This window comes from Pleurodeles waltl, chromosome 4_1 (assembly GCF_031143425.1).
Source record: "Pleurodeles waltl isolate 20211129_DDA chromosome 4_1, aPleWal1.hap1.20221129, whole genome shotgun sequence".
NCBI lineage: Eukaryota > Metazoa > Chordata > Amphibia > Caudata > Salamandridae > Pleurodeles > Pleurodeles waltl.
Window position 1 is genome coordinate 438,175,966 of NC_090442.1, and position 26,147 is coordinate 438,202,112.

General features: G+C 45.4%; 1 protein-coding gene across 1 annotated transcript in view; it reads right to left on the bottom strand.

Moving 5' to 3' along the window:
• Positions 1–26,147, bottom strand: part of SEMA3E (semaphorin 3E) — a 553,526-nt gene that overhangs the window by 20,087 nt on the left and 507,292 nt on the right. The window contains exons 15-16 of the mRNA XM_069228706.1: positions 15,471–15,538; positions 4,503–4,642 (exon numbers count right to left, since the gene is read on the bottom strand). Of these exons, the coding sequence (XP_069084807.1) occupies positions 4,503–4,642; positions 15,471–15,538 (208 nt within the window). The remainder of the gene's footprint in view (positions 1–4,502; positions 4,643–15,470; positions 15,539–26,147) is intronic.

A 26,147-nucleotide genomic window follows, 5' to 3' on the forward strand; every position in this document is an offset into this window, starting at 1 on the left:
CAGAGGGTGAGTTGGTATCCCTGAGGGTAGGAGTTGTCACTTCCACCAGATGACAATGAATAGGGTCCCAGTCACTGCTCTGAGGGACACGGGGTCTAGCCATACCATGGCAGTGGAAAGGCTAGTTTCCCCAGAGTAGTACACCGGCCAGGTGTGTACGGTTACACCAGCCAATGGAAGGTCTTCTTCCACCCTATGGCCTTTGTATCTCTATAATGGGTTTGAAAGGTGACCCAAAGGAGGGTCATAGTTAGTCCCCTGATGCCCATAGACTGCCTTCTGGGAAATGAGCTGCCCCGTGGCAGGGAAACTGGGAGGGGCGCCTGCCACAAGCACCCTAACAGTTAAGTTTTCTGAGGGTATCACTCCCAAATGGAGGGTATAGGACCCCAGAAGAAGGAGTTGGGTGAGAGAGCCCATCCCTGTCTCCTGTTCAGCTTCAGGGTACATACTCAAGGCTGGTTGACCAGTCTCAGTATACCACCCATGAACTGGTGGGAGGTAGAGTAGAAGAAGGGTGCAAGGCATCGAGGGTCACTTCCCCCCTCTCTGAGAAACCACAAAGGTCAGAAACTCCTGGATTGCCTGGGGCCTGGTTATTCACAATGACAACTGCCAGTGGCCTCTGTTGGTTGTTGTCCTTGTTGACAGAGATATCCCTGGGTTGGGGACAGAAGTCAGACCCAAGGGGCGCAATGAGACACATCACTTTGTCGGCCATGGTGATTCTGTCTGCCTACTGGGATGCATCTGTGAGCAAGTTAAGCTTCGGTGCTGCACAGATAGGGTCCACAGATGAGGAGAAGGGTTCCCCATGGGACAGCTCAGTGGCACCCGAGAGTATAGCCAGAGGGATCCAGCGGGGTTCAGAGAGGCGTAGAACTGACAGGTGGCCCTGCAGTAGTGGGCCACTGTACATGTTCTATTACCCTGAACAGGGAAGCCCGTCAAGTGATTGATCAGCCTACCCTAGCTTTAGGCTGGAGTGGGTAGTGTTGGAAATGGCACTTTCTGCAGGGTCAGCCCCAGGGTAACCCCCAAACATTGTTGCCTTCCTCCTCCTCATTTTCTGGCCTTGTGTTTATTGGTTTTGGGATTTTGAGCACTTTACCACTGCTGACTAGTGTTAAAGTGCAGGCGCTCTGTACTCTAAAACATGGTAATGTTGGCTTATTCACAATTGGCATATTTAATTTGCTTGTAAGTCCATAGTAAAGTGCACTGTGTGTGCCTCGGGCTTGTGAATTAAATGTACTAGTGGGCAAGCAGCACTGATTGGGCCACCCACTACAGTAGCCTTTCAAACATATTTCAGGCCTGCCACCTCAGAGTCTGTGTACGCAGTTTTAAACTGCAATTTCAACCTGGCAAGTGCCCCCTCTTGCCAGGCTCCAACCTCCTTTTTTATTACATACAAGTCTCCTCTAAGGTAAGCCCTATTTAGCTCCAAGGGCAAGATGCAGTGTATTTACAAAGTTGGACTTGTACTTTTTAGTTGAACATGTCCTGGTAGTGAAAAACTGCTAAATTTGTTTTTCACTGTTGCAAGGCCTATCTGTCCCATAGGTGAGCATAAGGGTTACCTTGAAGCATTCTTTAAGTGTAACTTTTAAATGTGAAAAGATAGAAATATGGAGTGTGGTGTCTCTGGGCTCCTAATTTCAAATCACAACTTATGGTGAAGTCAAATTTTAAATTGTAAGTCTGAAAATTCCATCTTTAGAGTTGACATTTATTTCACTTTAACCATTCGGTGCCTTGCATGTTTCTGAATAAAAGCCTGCAGTGGATGACAGCTGGGCTTTGTGAATTCCCTCTAGACATTTGAAGCATTGCAGGGAAAAGCTGGGAAGTCTAAATCCTTTAAGTATTTATAGAGTGAACCAATTGCTGCAGGCTCCTAAGTTTGTCAAATGTCACGTTCAATCCTGAGTGTAAACATCACCTCATAGGCTCCTTTAGTATTAAAAATAGTTTTTAATGAACATCCATCCAACACGTTTTGCCCCCTAATGGGGAAACAGGCCTGAGGGTTTTTCAAGGCAAACATATAGGCCCTCATTCCGAGTTTGGCAGGCGGAAAAGGTTGCCTGCCAAACTCCCGCGGTCAGGTCACAGCGCTGCGGTGACCTTCCCACGGCCCCTATTACATGTTTCCCGCTGGGTCAGCGGGCGGAAACAACGTTTCCACCCACTGGTCCAGCAGGAATCAGCCCAGTACATTGATTCCGGCTTGTAATGTGCTAAGCAGACAGTTAAAAGTGAGATGGGGCTGTCTATAGGGGCCCCTACACTGTCCATGCACTATGCATGGGCAGTGCAGGGTCCCCCATGGGGCCCCCTGCACCCAGTCTCTGCCAGATTTTACATGGCAGTGCTACCACCATGCAAAAGCTGGCAGAGAGGGGACAGCGCCACCCCGGTGGACATGTGCCAAAAAGGCTTCTGTACATTATGCTTGTGTAAGACTGTAAGATACTGCATGTGCAAAATAAATCACTGTGATGCCGAGGCACCCAATATGTACACAAACACATTAAAATATGAACAAATAATGCCACTATGCCACATTATGACCATGGCGAAAAAGTGCCACTGTCGGATCGCAGGAACCACCAGTTTCCCTCCACAGGATGTTGGTGCTGGCGGACCTAATCCGCCAGGGCAGTGCTGCATGCAGCACCTCCCAGGGGATTACGAGTCCCCTCTCTGCCAGCTTTTGTACAGTGGTCGGACCGCCATGTAAAATCTGGCAGAGACAGATTGCAGGGAGTCAGAAAAATGGTCACCTTTTTACCTTTTCTGGTGGGGAAGTTCAGACATGGTTAAAATGATGATGTTGCAAGTCATCAATTGTTATCCATCTATGTTGCTGGTTAAGCTTCCTATGAAATCCCTCAACAGTTAGTTGTTAAACGTTTTGTGTAACGGACAAAAAAGCATGTTTATCATTATTCTTCCTGAGTAAACCTAAGAGGAGTTATTTGTCCTAATTTCCTATAGTATCACTCCTCAGTTATGATTAAACAAGTTTTGCCTCACTTATAACCCCAATATGGATTCACCCTTAACTGAATGGTGCATATTGGAGGATTCCTTGATTACGCCTTTCCCCTTTCATAGTTTGGCCCATTTTTCTCACACTTCAAAATCTTTCACATCTCCCATCATAATATATTCTATATCATTGATATACCTACTCCTTTCAAAGCATTTACCGCCATGGAAGGTAATCCTGGATTCTTTAGTATGGCATAATAAAAATATTAAATTGTAAAATCGTATACGTTTCTTGAAAGATTGGGTGGCTAAAGAAATAATTCAGGTGACATAGCTATTTCAAAGTACGTGTTTGAAGTTGAATGTAAATATGGCATCCTCCCATGGCACTTGTAAGTATGATCCATTAAGACAGATTATCACACAATATATATCCTCTCTATCACAGGAACCTCATTCCACCTCTCCCTCACTCCTGGAACCACTTAATATCTTTACATCCATCAAAGCCTCAGACATATACAAATATCTTCTTTATACACTCCTAGATCATCCCAAATTGAAGATAGAAAACTTATGGGAATCAGAATTACATCATACATTTGTGTTACAAACTTGGAGCTCCGTTTGGGCAAAAATCCATCACACCTCATGTAATGCCAGCACTACACAGACTTTATATTATTTTTATAATATGCTGTTTTTTTACACCAACCTGTCTCTGCAAATACTATCCAAATATACCAAACACATGCTGGACGTGTAAAGAAACAGCAGGCACATTTTTGCATATGTTTTTTCACTGCCCACCTATTACATCTTTATGGATGAACATATGTAGGTTAATTTCATAAGTTGCTCTTTTAATTTTCCTTTTAAGATTCAAGATATTTTTTGGGAAGTTCTTCTCATATCTGACTTGGTTGGTGAAAAATGAGTAAATTTGTAGACTTGCTTATTGCTTTAGAATTTCAAATAATGACATCCAACCAGAAAGATGCTACTAAAGTAATGTTTACTGGATGGTGGAGCTTACTTTGCCAAAACCATAGACTTGATAGAGCATCTGCAAATTCTACACACCAACTTCTTTAAAAGGATGTATATTAGAAACCTCTTACAACATATTTGTCCAACAATTCTGCTCAGATTAAGGACAATATTATTGTGTTTCAACCACCATGAATTTCTTATATTGTGCTGCATTGCATTATTCTTCTATTAGGCTACTTTTGGACTCTAGCACATACAGTCAGAAGGTTAGAGCCTGGGTGCGTAAAGGAAAGATCTTTGGCCTCGCAATCTGTGCTTTCCTATTATTTATTTTGTAGACACCAGACCTCTGAGTGAGGTAAACAGCAACTTCTTCTACTTCTTCATCTTTAAGCTATTTCTTCTTCCTATACGTTTACTTATTTATTGCCTTGTATTATGGGACAATGTATTTTTGTGCATTTCAGCTTTTTTAATTTAAAATGTAACCTTAATGAATACATAATTACCTCTTCTTTCCTTGTTTCATGGGCTCGTTGGACAAACCAAATAACCTTGGCTTGCAGGGATCTAGGTATGCACTCCAGAAGAGTGTTGTTGTATTCAATTCCATACACAATCTGCTCTTCCGTCTTGCTCACGGTTTCGTCTATGAACATAAAGATCATCAATGTTACTCTGCACGTAATAAATGGTAAATAATCTTCTTACCTTCTTTTAGGGATGTTCTCTTCCGTAAAGTTACTCAACAGAAATGAAAAATGTGATAAACTATGTGCTTCTTCATGTTTTGAATGCATCAACACAACATGTTGATCAAATATTAGAATTTTACTTGTAAGTGATCCATTTCCATCAAAAGTCTATATAAATCAAAGCAGAACACATCCTTTAATATGACAGAAAACCAGTTTGCTATGAGTCATCAGATCAATAGGATATGCACACTAATATTAAAAAGCATAGGATTATTGAGGGGGCTTTCCGTTATTGACTGCTTTTTCAACAGATCACATCTGATGTCTTTGGATTCTCAAAAATATTGATGGGCAGCCATAGCTTCCATTGCATTAATACATGGACTTTTTTATACTTACCTCGAAGGTAAAAATTGTTTAGGTGTTGATACCAACAAAAATTCCAACCATTTTATTAGTTTGCATGCATGTGTACCCTTGCTGTACAATGTAAACCACCAGCCTTCAAGCGCGTAGTAGAATTTCTGATGAAGGTGTACTTTTTTACAGCTTTACAGATGATAAATATATTATTTGTTTATGATCCATTGCATCCATGCAATGTAAGAGAGTTACTTTACAATTGGTTGGAGGTTGCTCCACACGAGGACCTTGGGTTTGACTAGGGAAGTAGGGAAGGTGCAACCACCCACAAGTACATATGAATATTTCATAGTGCATTTTAATAATATTTTGATCTGAGTTCAAATACAATTTTGCTCACTCAGAAATGTAAAAAAATATATATATTTATTTTAATTGCCAGCCACATTTTCTTTCTGTTCTTTAACTTCAACTTTCTGCTGTTTTCTGACATTTTCTTTCAGATCAGTAGTGGGCATTTTAAATACCATTTAGGAGCTCTGTAATCTAGTTTGGTAGCTTACAAACAGGCACTCATTTAGAATTCTACGTTCAACATCACCCACAAAACGCAACGTCTTGAAAATCAGCGCTGTTGCAGTCGTTAATTTGCTACTGCCAGTTTCCTATTTTGCTAGTGCTGCAAAATGGCACCACAGCTAATGGCTAGCGTTCTAATGAGAAATGTGAACTCTACAGGAAAATTCATTTTTTAATCCTATGTGTTTTCTCCAGCAATTGATTCACATTAAGTTAACAGATGCAGAACAGGACATAGCCACACATTGGAGTCTGCCAATTAAGAATAATTATTGTCATTCATGTATTTCTACAGCATTGACATTTGTAAAACTAAGGGGCAGATTTAGCAATCATTCATGCAGCGCAACGCAGCAAGCCACCTTGCTGCGCTGCATGAACGTGAAAGGGCAGGAGTGGCCCGTACTTAACATTATATGGAACATACTTGTCCTTTACAAGCATGAGCACACTTTTAACTGCCTAGCGTCAATGGAGGCACCCTTCCGTCATTTTGCAAGGGTACCTGCGTTGTCGGCAGGATTGTTTTTTGTGCAGGAAGAGACACCTTTCTGCACAAAACAATCCCAAGAGGCATTTTCCTCTTTCTATGTGTGCTGCAGAATGCAGCACACATAGTAAGAGGAAAAACAGGGACAAATACAAATATTTCTCCATGTTATGCGTCACCTGGGAGGAACTGCATTTTTATGCATTCCCATGTCTTCCACTTGGGAATGCACCAAAACCTATGAGTGGATGTGTGGTAACACCCACGCTCCATCCATGGAGTGTCACCCTGCCGCAAAGTAACACAAGGCAGTGATTTGCGTTACTCTATATTTATCAAGCCATGCAGAGCCACACAGGGTGTCCTTGCATTGCTTGATGAATTTAACTTAGGTTTTATAACCAAAACTTTGATAAATCTGGCCCTAAATTTTTATGTGTTGCTAGAGACAGGTTTACTCTTGCCTAAACTGATGATACAGAAAATAGGAGAATGACAAGAGGACCTTACATTGGAGAGGAGAATAAAAGAGTAGTCTACCTGATATTGGTATCCATCCACAGCAAGGACTACAGTAGCAACCACATCTTTTACCACAGCATGGACCAACACAGTCTACCATGACAGAGACAACAATAGAGTCCGATACAGTAGGAACAACAACAGGGACAACAGTAACTACCACAGCTGCCACCATGACAGAGACAACTGCAATAACAACAGCTGACAGGACTGCAGGAACAGCAGCAGTGATCACAGGTATAATCAAAGCAGGGACTACAATAACAGCATAACAATGACTATTGGTAGTGCCAATAACCACAGCAATAACAACAGCAAGGACTACAGTAGGAACAGCAGCCACCAAATCTGCCTCAGCAACTACCACCAGAGAAGTAAGCACCACAGCAGAAACAAGAGATTGAACTGCAAAGAGAACACAGGAGAAGTCACATCATGGACCATAATTGTAATGCCAGCAGGGAACAAGAGAGTGTACAGAACTGCCACCAATACAGGAATCAAAGTAGTGGTCCCAGTTGTACCCACAGTACAGTACAGAGCACCAAACCAGCTACTAACACAGCAGCCACAGCATATGCACCCACTGTATTACAGGCCACAACATTAGCCACAATAACTGTGGCCACAATTACTGCAACAGTTGCATGCACACCAGGCACAAACCAGCAAATGATAGCTTTCATCAGAGCTGTAACAGCTGCAGGAACCACTGCTGTAGCCAAATGTACTACCACCACAGTAGGAACAATAGCAGCAACCACAGATGTTCCACAGTAGGAACAATAGCAGCAAAGATCACTGTTGTCATAATGGCTGGGCAACAGCAGCCACAAATACAGGGACCACAGCAACATATACAGTTGTAACCAAAGTGAGAAAACAGGTCTACTACCACCACAACAGTCACTGCCACACCAAGGACAACAGCAATAACCACAGTTGCCATCATGGTATGGAACAAACAGGAACAACTGCTGTAACCACAGCAGGGACAAATTATGCCATTACGGTGGGGACAGCAACAGCTGCCAGGAAGGCATAAACAACAAACTTAACAGTTGTAACCACATCACAAAAAACAACAACAACAGCTGCCGTAACAGCAGGAACCGTAGCAAAGACTACAGGACTAACTATAGTAAGGACAACATCTTTGGCTATAGCAGCCACAACCACCAGCATCACAACAACAGTGTGACCATACCCAGTAGATAGTAGCAAGAACAGATGTAACAGTAGCTGGAAACACATCAGACAGTACAGCAGTGAGAACAGCTTTTCCCCAGTTATAATGACAGAAGGAACTATATAAACAACCATGGCTATAATCAAAGCAAATACAAAAAGTGCCACAGTGGCAGAGACATCAGTTTACACTGCAGTCAGTTGTTTTCACTACAGTAGGCACCACATAAGGTCCTGGCACAACAGGGGCAAGAGAAGTGACAAAAGCTGCCACAGCAGCATGGTCACCATCAGCAACCATAGACCTTATAGCAGCATAGATCACAGAAACAACTATATGTGATGCCACAGCAGACAAAAGCATCAACAACAGCCATCAGAACAGCAATGACCACAGCTACACCAACTGCTGTAATAAACGTAGGAACCACGCAGTGACCACAGCTGCTACTATGGCAGTGTGACAACCACACAGTGCTGGATGGCTCTGCAGCGCCACTTGCATCTGTGGCGAAGTTTGACTTTATGGCCCAGTCTGCTCCCACATCACTACATTTATCTCTGCAGCTTAGCATCATTCCCAGCAGACTTGCCTCTTCCGTCTACGCCTTACAAGCTGGTTTACCTCAGTGCTATCTGTACCACACTATGAGGTGCGGAGAATGTGGCTCATATCTTGCCTCATGTTTTGTGGGCAAGGTAGGAGACTAAAGGGCCTTTGATGCCTTCCACTCCACTGATTGTTTTGTAGTGGTCGCTAAAGTGGTGCACACAATTGTCACTTCAAACCAATGAGACTCCTTCCTCTTGGCCCACCTCCCTCTGCTTTACTCGCAAATTGGCCAGAGTGCAAAAGTAAGTGGGTCAGCAGTCTTATGCCTCCTAACATTTTCTACTGATGAAACATTATATCCTGGTCCTCATAGATCAGCTCTTTCCTGCTGGTTTGCTGCTGTATTAATACTGCCTAACCGACATACCTTGCACTCATTAGTGATTCTTGTCAATCAGGACACCCCTTTGGATTTTAAAGGGGGTGCATTGTTTTTGACTGATGTGGCTTCCTTGATCACATTACTGGAGAAGTGTGGCAGGCAGAAGCAACAATAGCAGCAGCTGGCAGCAAGACATGGACAACAGCTGTTATGATACAGAAGGAACTTGAGAAGACACAACAGCTGCCACCATAACAGGGACGACAACCACAATAACAATGCCCAGCAAGGCAGGGACAACACCAAAGAGAACAGTTGCAACCACAAAAACAAATTACGGAGTGCAATACTTGCATTATACTATGCCACAGGTAATTACTCTTGGACACATTCCAGACCATTGTTTTTTTTTTTTTGCTCACTGTGCCAATACAAATTCTGACCAACTATGAGTATATCAGTCTTGCTCTTATTGCAGTAGGAACAGTCCAGCCCGAACTGCTAAGCTCTGAAACCTCTGATTGTGAACAGAAGCAACTCCAGATCAGTTTTGGTATGTTGGGACTCATTAGAAATATGGCATAGTGAGAATAGGACCCATGTCTAGGCATACTGTGGCACTTATAAAGCCTCCCTATGACAAAACACAAGCTATCACAAACCAATAGATGTGACTTTAATGTGGCAAGTTTCTCAAACAGACGTACACATTTGCACAGACTAATTGCACACCTCTCTGTGCAACTTGCCTCTTTTTCCTTTGTCCTGTTTGTTATTACCAAGTGGTTCCATTGCAACAAGGTACACAGTGACACAGCATAAATAGTCAGTGAGCATGTGTGCCTGCCTGTGCTTGCTTGCTTTAGAGCATTTTAACTAGAACTATTGCATTGCCAACGCATGTTTAAAGTTTACAGTGTTTCAAATGTAAATTAGTATTCCATGGTTTGTATATCTTTCGAAGTGATGTGATTAGAGTGCTGGTCACTGTTCTTCACTTTGTTATAGAACAGTATGCTAAACTGATCTGCTTCTGCCAACCACAGAAGTGAACATTTATACGGCTCCAAAAGATGCTGTGGTATATTAGCACACAGAATAGTGATCTACTTTTCTGTCACGTATGCTGCACCTCTTTTCATACTTCTCTCAAATGAGGAAAAGTTTGTTTCAATTTCCATATGTCGAATGGTTGTTTACTTCGAATTTCACATTTCATATGACAAAAAAATGTCGTGCCTTTGTGATGCTATTTCTCGGAATTTTCAAACTACATATCTGAAGATGCCTTCTGTTGGTGATTCTCTTCTGGAGGTATCATCATAATCTCAGATGTATGCTCTGGAACATGCCTTACTTTTTTGTTATCTAATAAAACACAGACATTTTACAGATCACAATTGCAAGCTATACATTTAAAACCTTCATTTTTAAGAAAGTTCACTGTTTCAGCAAAAATACAGACTGAGTGCAGACTGACAGGTACTGCAGAGTTAAGCTGTGTAGTGGGTAAAAGCTGAAAATGGTTTCGTTTACACACCACTCTAAACCCTGCTTTTACTCTTATTTAATCTCTTCTTCATACCGTCAAAAATGGGGCATTCTGCTTACAATCAGTGTTTTTTTAAGCCCCTTCCTTCAAGGCTCGCAAGCAATGGCGGCTGCCACAAATATCAAGGGGAGGGGTGGCGGGGCCAATGCAGATGGGGTAAATAAATATAAAAAAGACTTACCATTTCTCACCACCGCCATCCTCTCCTGCCACCTTGCTTGTCCTCCTTTCCTGTTCTGGTGCCTCAGCATTCGATAGGACTCCAAAACAGGCTCCCCAGCAACCTGGAGATGCTTTCATTCTCAAGTTAGCATGAAAGCAGCTTCACGATTGGTCTGAGTGGCTCGGACTGCCACTCAGACACAACCCTGGGGCCTTTGCAGTTTCTCAAGCCCAGCTGTTTACACATCCGGGCTGGAGAAACCTAAGTGTGCATATCTGTTTGAACAGTCGTCTTAGGCCATCCAACTGCACATGCACACTTAGTGCACTCAATTCTTCTTCCCGCTCTCCCACCTTCCGTGGCCCAGCCCTGCCCCTCCTTTCACCTGCTGGCTGAGCCAGAAGCAAAAAAATAAAACAATATTCAAGTATCATTTTATTTTTCTGCTGTTGGCTCTTAGTTAGTGGGGCAATGGTCCTCCGCCACTGCGGAGGAGCCGCCTCTGCTTGAAAGCGAAAATTATCCAATTCCTCCCTGACCCCTCTTCTTACAATCCTGCTTTTTTGTCTGTTGATTGGACAGTACTCTGATTTCTACAAACCATATGGAAGTTTTTGGGTAGGCGGGAGAGTCTCTTGTGGAGGAGCAGGTGTGGTCTCCACTAGAAGAAATCCCTGCTTTCTTTGATTACAAAAGGATTGACATTCCTTTGTGGCAGCTTCACCAAAAGCAGCTCAGCAGTATGATAGTGACATCATGTGAAAGTGTTGAAGGGGTTCCTCATCACAGACAGGTGGCTGCATTTTTGCCGTTCAACTCCTTGTAAATGTGGGTCTTTGTGCCAGCTTTTTCAATTTCTCACAAATTGCTGCTGTAAGTCTGTTGATTGGTGGATGGAGTGGGAAACTCACTCTAGCAGTAGCCATGGTCCTCAAAGCAGCACCACCAGTTCCGCACTGCAGCTGGTTCTCATGGGTATCAATGCTCTCATGGTGTGTTATAGTCTGTTACTGGTGATGCTGCTTCTTTTGGTATCTTAAGAAACCATCACCAGTGCTCCATCTTCTAGGGGAGCATTTGATAGTCTAGCGAGGGGAATGGTGCTGAACCCTCATGGAGATTCATGTCTAAGTATCACATGAAATTGATCTTGCACGTGACCCAGTCAATCCAGGCTTACCTCCTGTACCTGGTTATAAGTGATTACATTTTTGGGAATTTGAAGTGTCTTCTACTTCTGAATTTCCTGTGCACTGCACCATGTAGACTCTGACTCTGAACGAATGGCAGCACCAGGGACAACTTCTTACTTGTTGAATTTCAGGTACCTTGTGATATTTGGTGTATTCATTTTGTTCAAATAAAGGACATTGTATTATTTACTATTTATTTTTTCATGTTACAAAATCACGCATTTACACATTTAAAATATATATGTGGAACAAAAGATTGACCTAAAGTGATAACCAGAATGGCTCAGAGTGGTCTCTCGTGGAAATGTGGCCACTTGAAAAAGTTATTTTTTGGCCTAAGACTTTTAATGCTGCTTACATCCCTCATCAGTTTCTGACCTTGACAATGTCTGAAACAAATTCCACAGACCGAGATTGGCTCATTTTAAGTCACTGTAGAAGTTTCGACAAATGAAAAAAAAAACTAGGAGAGAGAAGTTGACTCTGGAAAGAGGGAGTGCAAATAACGAAAGCACAATATTGGTGTTTCTGCTTGTTTGTTTTCTTAGCGTGTTTTTGAAGCTAAATGCTCTTTAGCATGATTAGATTGCACTTAGGGTCCGATGATGGTTTCGTAACTAGGATCAGTAGATGGCGAGCTTTCAGTGAGGCTACGTTGCAGACATCACTGCTCTGATTTGAAGTTGGCCCTGCCAAAAACTGAGGTTGAAAGGGTTTCGTAATTTAAATAAGCTTCTCTGCTGGTTGGTACCTGTGGACAGGCCATTTCTCACTTCCGGTTTTCAAGTTTGTTCCTTCCACAAGCCAGGGTTATCTGGATACTGGTTCTTCTATTTTGTATATTAAGAATGTCATTATGATCTGCCTGTGAGGAACTGAAGGTAGCCTGGTATTTCGGGTCCTGGTATTATAAATAGCACTTTCTGGGCCTGGTAATCATAGGTCCAAAAACCCTGGAATCCACACCAATTGAAAACACAGGCAGGGGCTGTGGACAGAGGTACAGTACATCTCCTACAGCACCACAGGGAAACTAGACAATGCCCTTCCCGCATTTCCCTGCTCTGTTAAGCACAGAACCTGACTCCTAATTTTGAGCATTCACACATTGCCGTTTACTACATGCGCAAAGTAGATTAAAAATTACAATGGAAAAATGCCCGCATTGGAGCTTAAATGACGTGCAGGAAACGACCTGATGCTTCTTCAGCATTCTGATTGGAATAACCTGTAATGCCCATTATTTGCTACAGGGACGAATCCAAGATTTTGGCACAACACTGTCCTTCCACCAAATAGTGGGCAACTTGTAGTGAAGCCCTAAGTGCTATATCTATGAGCACTTTTCCCATGACCACTTTGTGCTCCTCCCACAATCTAGGCTCAGCACCTTGAAGCAGTGACTTTGAGGAGAACTACTACTAATCTCCCCAGGGACCACATGGTTCAGTCTTGTAAATCCTTCTGACCCATCTCACTAAAGGGACTATACACCACAACTATGAATGTTTTCTTCCAATGCTTTCGGGCACTTGCGTTCCAGCAGTAAATCCATTTGTTTTGGATCAGTGAGCAACAGACAGTCTCACTTTCCCAAAGAACAAATCAAAATACTAGCAGACCGTTGTAAGAAGCAATCTTTAGTCCCCCGGTGACTGTGGTACGCTAGGCTGTTTTTCAGCTGGGCTGGATATTCATAACGATGGATCACAAGTTTGCATATTATTAGGATACATATTATAGCATCTGATTGTTGGAAATTTGATGCCCATAACTAATTAGAGATTTCCTTGAAAGCTGCACCGACCTTTTTCATCAGAGTAAGAAAGGAACTATTACGGAAACAGACATTTCACATCACAAATATTTAGCCACATATCTTCTAATTCCAAGATGGCTTCTAACAATCTTCTCAGCTAACTAGTCCCTTTGCTCCTCTTGTCATCTTACTTCAATGGCTCTGACATAGGAGTTCCCAGGGAAGAGCAGGGATGCTTTTACTGAGCAATGGGTGCTTCAACCTCTGTCTCTCTGGTGGAAAGGAACTTTACCTATCATGTCTTTACAATGGTTGTATCAATCTTTATATATTAAAACACTAGCCCTTTTTTCAGGGTGGTTTTGAAAAGCTGAGGTTTGCGTTTTGAGGATTTTTTCTACACACTGAGCTCCCTACCGTGATGCTGAAGTGGAGTGAAATTTTACTATTCTAAAAAATCTCAGTTCGAGAACTGTGACATTTGTCTCTAGATATCGATGCATTTAAAAATCGTTTTGCTTTTCAGGGCCATTAAAATGTTATAAAAATGATGTCCTTGGATGACATCAGGACGAGGAATACACTGCTGATCTGATAAAAGCTCCCAAGGAAGAGGTAGAATAGGGATTGGAAAAAAAGTTTAAAACTACAGACTATAGAGTTAGTGGGGTCATTGGAACCGGTTAGCTATTCAGAATCTTTTCATGGATATTGACCTTACTAGTATCAAGAAGCCGAATCTTAATATGACGTTTTTACTGTTGACATGCATAGACTGAATCTGGATGGCCAAGAAATGAGAAGAAACTCACCAAACTATAGTTAGTGTTTGTTTGGTAACTTTCTGCAAGAGGTGAAGAAATATGAAGTGTCTAAACCTAGTAGGAGATAAGAAGACATTAAGGCCCTCATGACGAGTCTGGTGGTCTTATGACATTGGCGGCAGTCCAGCCTCCACATTATGACCGTGGGGAACGTGCCATGGCACTGCCACTTTTTCACCAACCGATGGGCTGGCGGTGCCAGCGGTCCTAATTAGGAGTCCTGTCTCTGCCAGCTTGTACAAAGCGGTTGCACCAGTATGTAAAAGGTGCCAGAGACAGGGTGCACTAGGCATGGACAGCCCCATCGCACTTTTCACTGTCTTCTTAGTAGAGACTGAAAAAATCATGACAGGTGCTCTTGCACCTGACGCACCGCAACATTTCCACCAGCATCAATGTTGTGGGCTGTTTCCCACTGGGCCAGCAGATGGAAACTCTGTTTCCACTGGCCCAGTGGAAGACTCCTAATAGGGGCTGCATGAGGGCTGCTGCATAGGTGGTAACCCGACCGCGAGAGTTTGGCGGCCGCCTGCCCGCCAAACTCATAATCAGAGCCTATGTCTAGTCAGCTTACATCCACCTTACTACAAGCTCTCAAGCATTATCTTTAGGAATAAGTTGTGTTATGATGTACATTCCATCAGGCTTCTCTTTGGGTTGTTTTATTGCCCTCGATGGTTCAGACAAGAAATCAGAAGTAATGATCTAACAAAGTGAGGTAATTTTATTTTTCTTCTATCATCTAACTGCAAGAGATATATAAGGAGCATGATTCAAGGCCCTTCTTTGTTCATAACTTCATTTTCTTCTATGGCTAAAATCCAGTTTGGTTTTCAGTATGACCAGTTTGCAAATATCCTCCACTGAAATATGTTATGTGTACATTTACTTGTTCATATTCTTTGCATATAACCTGAGATCCTGACTGGTTTTAACCTTTTGTTTTTAATATGGAGCCAGGCTCATCTACTATATACTTCTGACGGTAGATTCTAAACATTTTCTACAGGTCTGTGGACCAAGAAAAGCATTTAAATATATTCATTCATTCCCTTTTTGAATGCCATTTCGAAAGTATCCCTAAAACCATTTTACTTGGGTATTGCAGTATGTGCAATAAAAGGAGCTTGACTCAGCTTGACTTGGAGTCATATAGCTGAGAAATATTTGAGATGTTAAATACTCAGTAGCTTACAACTGCCGAAACTTACCATTAAAGAGTTGTCCGAAGCACTGCTGAACTGCATTTCCATGCCGAATATCTTGCCTGCGGAACCGTCTAAAGAAATAAATGTTTTCAGTAAGTGTAAAATAATTTAGTTTAAGACTGTTTGAAGTACAAAAACAGAAACTACAGTTTCACAGATCTTTTTGTTTAACCAAGTTAGTCAATTTACAGTATACGTGTATACGTTTTAGATTACTATCACAGCAACAAAGCCTTTTCCTCTTAGGTATTCTTCGAATGTGTGTTGATTCATTAAAATATGTATAATCTACCTTTTTAAAAACACAAAATATAAGTAGTTGGAACTGTTTCGTTATCATAGAGATACCACGTGCCGCTGAGTCAATGAGATCCATTACACGCTAATGTGCAGTCACACGGATCTATCAGGAAGTCAAGAAGAGAATGTGATATCTCGATTCAGACTATCCTTAACTCATACAGCAAGCGGGCCTGCTGTGGCACGAGCTGATTTTTATGCGAAAGCCACGGGTGGTGATTATATATTAAGAACAATGGCAGAAACAAAACAAAGTCTATGTGCGGGGCCAATGTTCCTCATCTATTAGCGTCTATGTACCAATGTTTGGTGAGAGGATCGAGTTCTCTCTGCCCCAGCGCACCCAATAAACCCTCACGCATTGTGCTGCATTTGTTCCACACGGCTATTTTCGTTTTTTTCTAAAATACCCATTCCTACCTTCAGAGAGGTGGGAACTTCTTAGTTTTAACTGAGAACTACACAAGCTCTGCACAAACCACAAGGAGGGAGGAGGTACGGTATAACAGGCTTTGACCGTGGAACTTAGTGACATGGACTTTACTTCCAGCTTTGTCATTTGACTGTAATTATTGTGGCAAATCAGTTCACCTTTCTGTGCAATAAACTGTAAACATATGCAGTTTAATACCTAAGAATGTACTTATTATGTAGCGCCCAAGTACATATTCTCACCCATCTCCAGTTTTTGGATTGTAAGCACGTTATGGCCACTCCACCCTCACATACCACACTTTTGTATGCAAAGTCACTCATGTCAGAGAAACTCTCCCTGCAATAAAATATGCTTTCTGTAAAATTCCCAAGTGTTGCTTTACAGCCATACTTCCTAAAATAGCTAAAGAATCACTGAGAGGTATAACCTCTGGCAGCCTTGAGTTAATTAAAAGCAAAGATCAATACAATAAAACAACTTGAAATCCATTGTCATGTCCCATGTGCATGGGGCTGATATATCACCAGGCTAGTGACTGGTGAAGGGGAACCATAGATGATGGCACCATGAGGCAATCCACCCTACCTTTTGAAAACCTAGGCTTCTGTACTTGCACTATCTCACAAGGAGCCAAAGAACTCCATTCATTGCAAGATTTCCTCTCTACAACAGGCGCGCCTCAAGAATGCTTTGGCATGCACAGATGCACTGTGATAACTGAACCACCAAGAAGTGGTGAAAAGAAAGGACATATTCCCAGCACATGATGCATGAATAGTAAAAGGAAAGATGGTGGAGAATGCCACCGCGCTCGCACATCAACACAGGTTTCAAAGCAGTGTCCTTATATCAGTCTTAGAGCACATTCAGTAATCAATGTCCAGTGGGTGCCAAACCGGCCGGGCACCTCCCACCATAGGTGTCCAAGATCACTGACTGGACGATCGTCAGTGAATATCTGTTAGAAATGGGGTTTTTGGTTGGCAGTCAGGTTGCCCTCTGTCCAAGCAAAAGCCCTCACTCTAGTCAGGGTAAGTCACACACTATCCAAGATTATCCTGTGCCCACCCTCTGGTAGCTTGGCACGAGCAGTCAGGCTTAACTTAGAAGGCAATGTGTAAAGTATTTGTGCAATAAATCATACAATACCACCATATAGCACCACAAAAATACACCACACAGTGTTTAGAAAAATATATAATATTTATCAGGATAATTGTAGGTCAAAAAGAATAAAGTTGCAATGGAAAATTGTAGAGATATCACAGGGAAGTGATATAAAGTGTCTTAAGTCTTTAGAATGCAATAAAGTGTCTTTCAAGCACAAAGTACCTGGTTTCTGGTGGAAAATCTCCTCAGAGGGCCACAGGAGGAGAGATGCGTGGAAAAAGGGTGTGTGCGTCGATTTCTCCTCAGCACACAAAGACTTGCGTCGTTCTTTTCCACGCGGGGAAGTCGGGCGTCGTTTTCCGGCGCGCAGACAGTCTCTTTTCGTGGATCGCGGGGATTACCAGATGTCCCGGGTCTGTGCGTGGATTCTCCTGCTTGTTTTCCGGCTGCGCGTCGTTCTGAGGGGCTGCGCGTCGAAGTTTCGATCTCACGGTAGGCGTCGCGTCGATTTCCCCTTGGAAGTCAGGCGGCGTTGTCCTTGCGAGGCCGTGCGTCAAAGTTCCGCGCTCACGGAAGGCGTCGCGTCGATTTCTCCAGGAAAGTCGGGCGGCTTTGTCCTTGCGAGGTTGTGCGTCGAAGTCTCGATCGTCCCGAGGGCGTCGCGTCGATCAGCGTCGGTGTGCGGCGTTTTTCTCGCCGCGAAACAAGCTGTGCGTCGAAATTTTCGGCGCACGGAGCGTCCAAGTGAAAGGAAGAAGTCTTTTTGGTCCTGAGACTTCAAGGAACAGGAGGCAAGCTCTATCCAAGCCCTTGGAGAGCACTTTCACAGCCAGACAAGAGTTCAGCAAGGCAGCAGGGCAACAGCAAGACAGCAGTCCTTTGTAGAAAGCAGACAGGTGAGTCCTTTGAGCAGCCAGGCAGTTCTTCTTGGCAGGATGTAGTTTCTGGTTCAGGTTTCTTCTCCAGCAAGTGTCTGATGAGGTAGGGCAGAGGCCCTGTTTTATACCCAAATGTGCCTTTGAAGTGGGGGAGACTTCAAAGAGTGGCTAAGAAGTGCACCAGGTCCCCTTTCAGTTTACTCCTGTCTGCCAGGGTCCCAGTAGGGGGTGTGGCAGTCCTTTGTGTGAGAGCAGACCCTCCACCCTCCCAGCCCAGGAAGACCCATTCAAAATGCAGATGTATGCAAGTGAGGCTGAGTACCCTGTGTTTGGGGTGTGTCTGAGTGAATGCACAAGGAGCTGTCAACCAAGCCCAGCCAGACGTGGATTGTAAGGCACAGAAGGATTTAAGTGCAAAGAAATGCTCACTTTCTAAAAGTGGCATTTCTAGAATAGTAATATTAAATCCGACTTCACCAGTCAGTAGGACTTTGTATTACCATTCTGGCCATACTAAATATGACCTCCCTGCTCCTTTCAGATCAGCAGCTGCCACTTCAACAGTGTATGAGGGCAGCCCTAATGTTAGCCTATGAAGGGAGCAGGCCTCTCAGTAGTGTGAAAACGAATTTAGGAGTTTTACACTACCAGGACATATAACTACACAGGTACATGTCCTGCCTTTTACCTACACAGCACCCTGCCCTAGGGGTTACCTAGGGCACACCTTAAGGGTGACTTATATGTAGAAAAAGGGGAGTTCTAGGCTTGGCAAGTACTTTTAAATGCCAAGTCGAGGTGGCAGTGAAACTGCACACACAGGCCTTGCAATGGCAGGCCTGAGACAAGGAAAAAGGGGCTACTTAAGTGGGTGGCACAACCAGTGCTGCAGGCCCACTAGTAGCATTTAATTTACCAGCCCTATGCACATAAAGTGCACCTTACTAGGGACTTATAAGTAAATTAATAGTCCAATCAGGTAGGATTCCAGGTTACCATGTTTTAAGGGAGAGAGCATATGCACTTTAGCACTGGTTAGCAGTGGTAAAGTGCGCAGAGTCTATAAACCAGCAAAAACAGTGTCCAAAAAAATGGAGGGAGGCAGGCAAAAAGTTAGGGGTGACTACCCTAAGGCTGTCAGGTCTAACATGTGTCCCCCCCAGCTGAAAGTGGGGAGAGCTACCCGACCTCCTGGGAGCTCTCATCGCTAAGGTGGAAGTACCTGGAGAGACCATCAGCATTGGCGTGGTCAACCCCTGGGCGATGTTCCACCGTAAAGTCCATTCCCTGTAGGGAAATGGACCACCTCAAGAGTTTTGGATTCTCACCCCTCATCTGCATGAGCCATCTGAGGGGCCTGTGGTCTGTCTGAACCCGGAAGTGAGTCCCAAACAGGTAGGGTCTTAGCTTCTTCAGTGCCCAGACCACAGCAAAAGCTTCTCGTTCAATAGCACTCCACCTCTGTTCCCGTGGTAATAGCCTTCTGCTAATAAAGACTACCGGTTGATCTCTGCTCTCCTCATTCAGCTGTGCTAGGACTGCCCCTATTCCATGCTCTGAAGCGTCTGTCTGCACGATAAATTCCTGGGAGTAGTCAGGGGCCATGAGTACGGGGGCCGTGCACATGGCTTCCTTCAGGGCGTCAAAGGCTTTCTGACAAGCCTCTGTCCAATTCACCAACTTAGGTTGCTTCTTGGAAGTGAGTTCTGTCAAGGGTGTTACAATGGTACCATAGCCCTTGACAAATCGGCGGTAGTATCCTGTGAGGCCTAGAAAGGCTCTCACCTCCGTCTGTGTTCGGGGTGGTTGCCAGGCCTTGATAGTTTCAATCTTGGCCTGGAGTGGCTGCACCTTGCCACCACCCACTAGGTGTCCTAAGTACACCACGGAACCCTGCCCAATCTGGCACTTACTGGCCTTGATGGTCAGGCCTGCCTGTTGCAGGGCCTGAAGCACCTCCTTGAGGTGAAGCAGGTGTTCCTCCCAGCTGGAACTGTAGACAGCTATGTCATCCAGGTAGGCTGCACAGAAGGCATCCTTGCCAGCTAGGACCCCGTTAACCAACCGTTGGAAGGTAGCGGGGGCATTTTTCAACCCAAACGGCATCACCCGGAACTGGTAATGGCCATCCGGGGTTGAAAATGCGGATCTTTCCTTGGCCCCCTCAGTTAGGCCGATCTGCCAGTACCCTGAAGTAAGATCAAACGTACTCAGGAACTTGGCAGCGCCTAGCCTGTCCACGAGCTCATCAGCTCGGGGGATGGGGTGAGCATCAGTCCGTGTGACTGAGTTGAGACCCCGGTAGTCCACACAGAACCGGAGTTCTGGCTTCGCACCTGGGGCAGTAGCCTTAGGGACCAATACCACTGGGCTGGCCCAGGGACTACTGGATTTTTCAATGACCCCTAGAGTCAACATCTTGGAGACCTCCTCCTTGATGCTGGCCTTCACCTTATCCGACAACCTGTAAATTTTGTTTTTCACAGGGAGACTGTCACCGGTGTCAATATCATGAACACAGAGGTGGGTCAGCCCAGGAGTAAGGGAGAACAGGGGGGAGAACTGCTCCAACAGCTCATAACAGTCTCCTTTCTGATTTAGAGTCAGGGAGTCAGACAGAATGACCCCGCTTACTGACCCATCACCTTCTTGGGCAGAGAGGAGGTCGGGGAGAGGTTCACTCTCCTCTTCCGTTCCTTCATCTGTGACCAGAAGCATGTTGATCTCCGACCTCTCAAAATGAGCTTTTAGTCGGTTCACATGGAGCACCCTTAGGGGATTCCTAGGGGTTTTGAGGTCCACTAGGTAAGTGGCCTCCCCTTTCCGCTCCTTTATTTCAAATGTGCCAGACCAGCGGTCCTGGAGAGCTCTGGGCTCTACTGGCTCCATTACCCACACTTTGTCTCCAGGTTGAAACTCTACCAGGGTGGCCTTCTGGTCATACCATTGTTTCATCACCTCTTGACTGGCCTCAAGGTTATCTTGGGCTTCTTTCCAGAAGCGGGTCATCTGGTTGCGGAGGGCCAACATATAGCTGACCACATCCTGAGGGGGTGTCTTTGGAGCTTTCTCCAATCCCTCCTGGACAATGCTTAAGGGTCCCCTGACAGGGTACCCATAGAGAAGTTCAAAGGGACTGAACCCTACCCCTCTCTGGGGGACCTCTCTGTAAGCAAAGAGAAGGCATGGTAAGAGGACGTCCCACTTACGCCTCATGGCCTCAGGGAGGCCACCAATCATGCCTTTCAGGGTCTTGTTGAATCTCTCCACAAGACCATTCGTCTGGGGGTGATAGGGTGTGGTGAACTTGTAAGTTACACCACATGCATCCCACAGAGACTTCATGTATGCAGACATGAAGTTAGTGCCTCTGTCAGACACTATTTCCTTGGGGAATCCCACACGGGTAAATATCCCCATCAGGGTTCTGGCCACCACCGGTGCAGTTACTGTCCTTAGAGGGATTGCCTCTGGGTAACGGGTGGCATGGTCCACCAAAACCAGGATGAACCTGTTGCCTAAGGCAGTTTTGGGGTCCAAGGGACCAACAATGTCGATGCCCACCCTTTCAAAGGGGGTGCCAACGACAGGAAGTGGAATCAGGGGGGTTTTAACCCTTTTTCCTGCTTTACCACTGGCCTGGCAGGTAGGACAGGATCTGCAGAACTTGTCTGAGTGTGTCCTCATTTTGGGCCAATAAAAGTGGGTGACAAGCCTGTTAAAGGTCTTGCCCTGCCCCAAATGTCCTGCCAGGGGAATGTCGTGAGCCAGACCCAGTAGGAAGGTTCGGTAACATCGGTAGCATACGTGCTGCCCCAAAGCCCGGAACCTTAGGCTCACTGTAGAGGAGATCATTCTCCCAATATAGGTGGTGATCGCCAGAGGCGTCGCCGGCTGCCTGGTTTGAGGCTTGTTTCCTCAAACCTTCTAGAGTGGGACATTCTTTCTGCGCCTTGCAGAATTCCTCCCTGGTGGGTCCACCCTCAACTTGTCAGCCAGCAAGCTCAGGTAAGTCACCTAGGGCGGCAATGTCTTCCCCAGTTGGCTCGGAAGCCTCCTCCTCAGGAGCCCCGTCAGCCACTGTGGGAACAGCGGGGGCCGGTTTCCCGCACCCCTGGTCCCTCCTCCTGGCAGCTCTCTGGGCCATCGTTCCAGGCTCCAGATGCCCTTGACTTCCCTCTCGGTCAGCCATGGACCGTGTGGTCATGCAGACCCACTCAGGTAACCCTAACATCTCCAGGTGAGACCTGAGCTCCACTTCTTTCCAAGCAGTGTGCTCAAGGTCATTGCCTAACAGACAATCTACAGGCATGGCAGGACTCACAGCTACTTTCAGAGTACCAGAGACCACCCCCCACTCAAAGGGAACCAGAGCCACCGGTAGGTGACTCTCGCGATTGTCAGCGACTCTGACCTGGTGGAAGTATTAGGTACTATCTGCTCTGCTGACACCAGCTGACTCTTGATAGTAGTCATACTGGCTCCTGTGTCACGCAGAGCCTCCACCCTCTGCCCATCAATGGTGACCCACTGCCGGTACTTGGAAGTATTTCTGGGCATGTGGGCCTTGGGCACCATTTCTCCTTCTCCCAGGGACACTAGGGAAATCTCTACCTGCTCCCCAAAGCTAGTTGGGTCCATCTCCCCCCGAGTGCTACACTAGTCAACCCAGGTGCCTGTCCGGTAGTGGACGGTGCCCTCTTGGGGCACTGTGGATCGCCTTTGTAGTGACCATATTGGTAACACTCCATGCATTTGGGGCTAGATTTTCCTGACTTGTCAAATGTCCCTGGCTTTTTCCCAAATTTGGAAAAGGAAGGGTTGCCACCCCCTCCCTGGGAATTCTTTTGGGGGCCTTTAGAGAGTTCCTTATCTGTAAGTTTATCTCCCCGCTCTTTCTTCTGTTGGGAACCCTGACCACCTTTGTGGGAGTCCCCCCCAGGTACCTTTTTGGACACTCTGGTGCTAACCCAGAGGTCCGCCTCCTCAGCAAGCTTCCTGGGATCAGTCAGCTTACTATCCACTAGGTGCTGGCGCAAATCTGTATAAGTAACATTAAGCATATGCTCTCTCAGGATCAAGTCATATAAACCTTTATAATCTGCTACTTTGTTGCCCCGCACCCATCCATTCAGTGCCTTACTAGAGAAATCAAAGAAATCTACCCATGTTTGTGTGGTTTGTTTGGTGCTGTCCCTGAACCTCTGACGGTATCCCTCAGGGGTCAGCCCAAACTTGGCAAGTAAAGTGGCTTTCTGGAGTGGGTATGTGTTTTGATCCGGTGGATCCAATGTGAGAAGTGTGTCCCTCCCCAATGGCGGCACATAACCCCACATAGCTACCCCCCATTGCCCTTCAGGAACCTCATGAGCCCTTAGTGCCACTTCATAAGCAGCTAACCATTTATCTATGTCATCTCCCACCACAAAACTGGGCACCACATTTTTGGGTATACGAACCTTCTTTTCTCCAGCAGGTCCTGTCTGTATGCTGCCACCATTATTGCTGGATTCAGACTGTCTTGCCTTGATCTCCAGCTCCTTGAGACTCAGTTCATGAGCCAACAATAGTTTCTTTTCAGCCAAAGCTCTTTCAGCTTCCACTTGTTTGGCTGCTCTTTCAGCTTCTGCTTGTTTGGCTGCCCTTTCAGCTTCTGCTTGAATCTGTTTGGCTGTCCTTTCAGCTTCAATCTGTTTGGCTGCTCTTTCAGCCTCAGCTTGTTTGGCTTCTCTTTCTGCCCTCCTCTCCTCCTGTTGCGCCTCAATTTTCAGTTTTGCCATTTGCAATTGGAACTCCCTTTCCTCTCTCCTTTCCTCTGCGGTCAGGCTTTGCATGGAGACACTGCTCCCTGGTCTGGAAGGGTGCACAATTGCAGTGGTAACACCATCCATAGATAGTGAAAATCCTTCTGAGGGGCCATTTTCTGGCTCCCCTTCCTCATCATCCTCTAAATGGGCTTCTGCCCAGGCCCTCAGCGCCACTTGAAAGTCCTCCTTTCTGGAGGCCCCTTGGGTGGGTACCCTTAATGCCCTGCAGAATCCTCTTAGTTGTTTGACCGTGTATGTATCCAACTGGACTAGGTCAAAGTCCCCTGTCTGAGACCCAGTCAGAGACATGTTGAGTGAGGATTTAGTTTTTGAAAATTGTCAGGAAAAAACTGATTTTCAAAAAGAGATAAAAACCAAGTTGACCTTCAACTGTGGGTAGGTAGTGAGATACTTAGCTACTGTATGTCACTGCACAAATACAAGTCCTATCCTCACCGCTGATCACCAATGTTAGAAATGGGGTTTTTGGTTGGCAGTCAGGTTACCCTCTGTCCAAGCAAAAGCCCTCACTCTAGTCAGGGTAAGTCACACACTATCCAAGATTATCCTGTGCCCACCCTCTGGTAGCTTGGCACGAGCAGTCAGGCTTAACTTAGAAGGCAATGTGTAAAGTATTTGTGCAATAAATCATACAATACCACCATATAGCACCACAAAAATACACCACACAGTGTTTAGAAAAATATATAATATTTATCAGGATAATTGTAGGTCAAAAAGAATAAAGTTGCAATGGAAAATTGTAGAGATATCACAGGGAAGTGATATAAAGTGTCTTAAGTCTTTAGAATGCAATAAAGTGTCTTTCAAGCACAAAGTACCTGGTTTCTGGTGGAAAATCTCCTCAGAGGGCCACAGGAGGAGAGATGCGTGGAAAAAGGGTGTGTGCGTCGATTTCTCCTCAGCACACAAAGACTTGCGTCGTTCTTTTCCACGCGGGGAAGTCGGGCGTCGTTTTCCGGCGCGCAGACAGTCTCTTTTCGTGGATCGCGGGGATTACCAGATGTCCCGGGTCTGTGCGTGGATTCTCCTGCTTGTTTTCCGGCTGCGCGTCGTTCTGCGGGGCTGCGCGTCGAAGTTTCGATCTCACGGTAGGCGTCGCGTCGATTTCCCCTTGGAAGTCGGGCGACGTTGTCCTTGCGAGGCCGTGCGTCGGAAGTTTGGTCTCACGGCAGGCGTCGCGTCGATTTCTCCTTGGAAGTCGGGCGGCGTTGTCCTTGCGAGGCCGTGCGTCAAAGTTCCGCGCTCACGGAAGGCGTCGCGTCGATTTCTCCTGGAAAGTCGGGCGGCTTTGTCCTTGCGAGGTTGTGCGTCGAAGTCTCGATCGTCCCGAGGGCGTCGCGTCGATCAGCGTCGGTGTGCGGCGTTTTTCTCGCCACGAAACAAGCTGTGCGTCTAAATGTTCGGCGCACGGAGCGTCCAAGTGAAAGGAAGAAGTCTTTTTGGTCCTGAGACTTCAAGGAACAGGAGGCAAGCTCTATCCAAGCCCTTGGAGAGCACTTTCACAGCCAGACAAGAGTTCAGCAAGGCAGCAGGGCAACAGCAAGACAGCAGTCCTTTGTAGAAAGCAGACAGGTGAGTCCTTTGAGCAGCCAGGCAGTTCTTCTTGGCAGGATGTAGTTTCTGGTTCAGGTTTCTTCTCCAGCAAGTGTCTGATGAGGTAGGGCAGAGGCCCTGTTTTATACCCAAATGTGCCTTTGAAGTGGGGGAGACTTCAAAGAGTGGCTAAGAAGTGCACCAGGTCCCCTTTCAGTTTACTCCTGTCTGCCAAGGTCCCAGTAGGGGGTGTGGCAGTCCTTTGTGTGAGAGCAGACCCTCCACCCTCCCAGCCCAGGAAGACCCATTCAAAATGCAGATGTATGCAAGTGAGGCTGAGTACCCTGTGTTTGGGGTGTGTCTGAGTGAATGCACAAGGAACTGTCAACCAAGCCCAGCCAGACGTGGATTGTAAGGCACAGAAGGATTTAAGTGCAAAGAAATGCTCACTTTCTAAAAGTGGCATTTCTAGAATAGTAATATTAAATCCGACTTCACCAGTCAGTAGGACTTTGTATTACCATTCTGGCCATACTAAATATGACCTCCCTGCTCCTTTCAGATCAGCAGCTGCCACTTCAACAGTGTATGA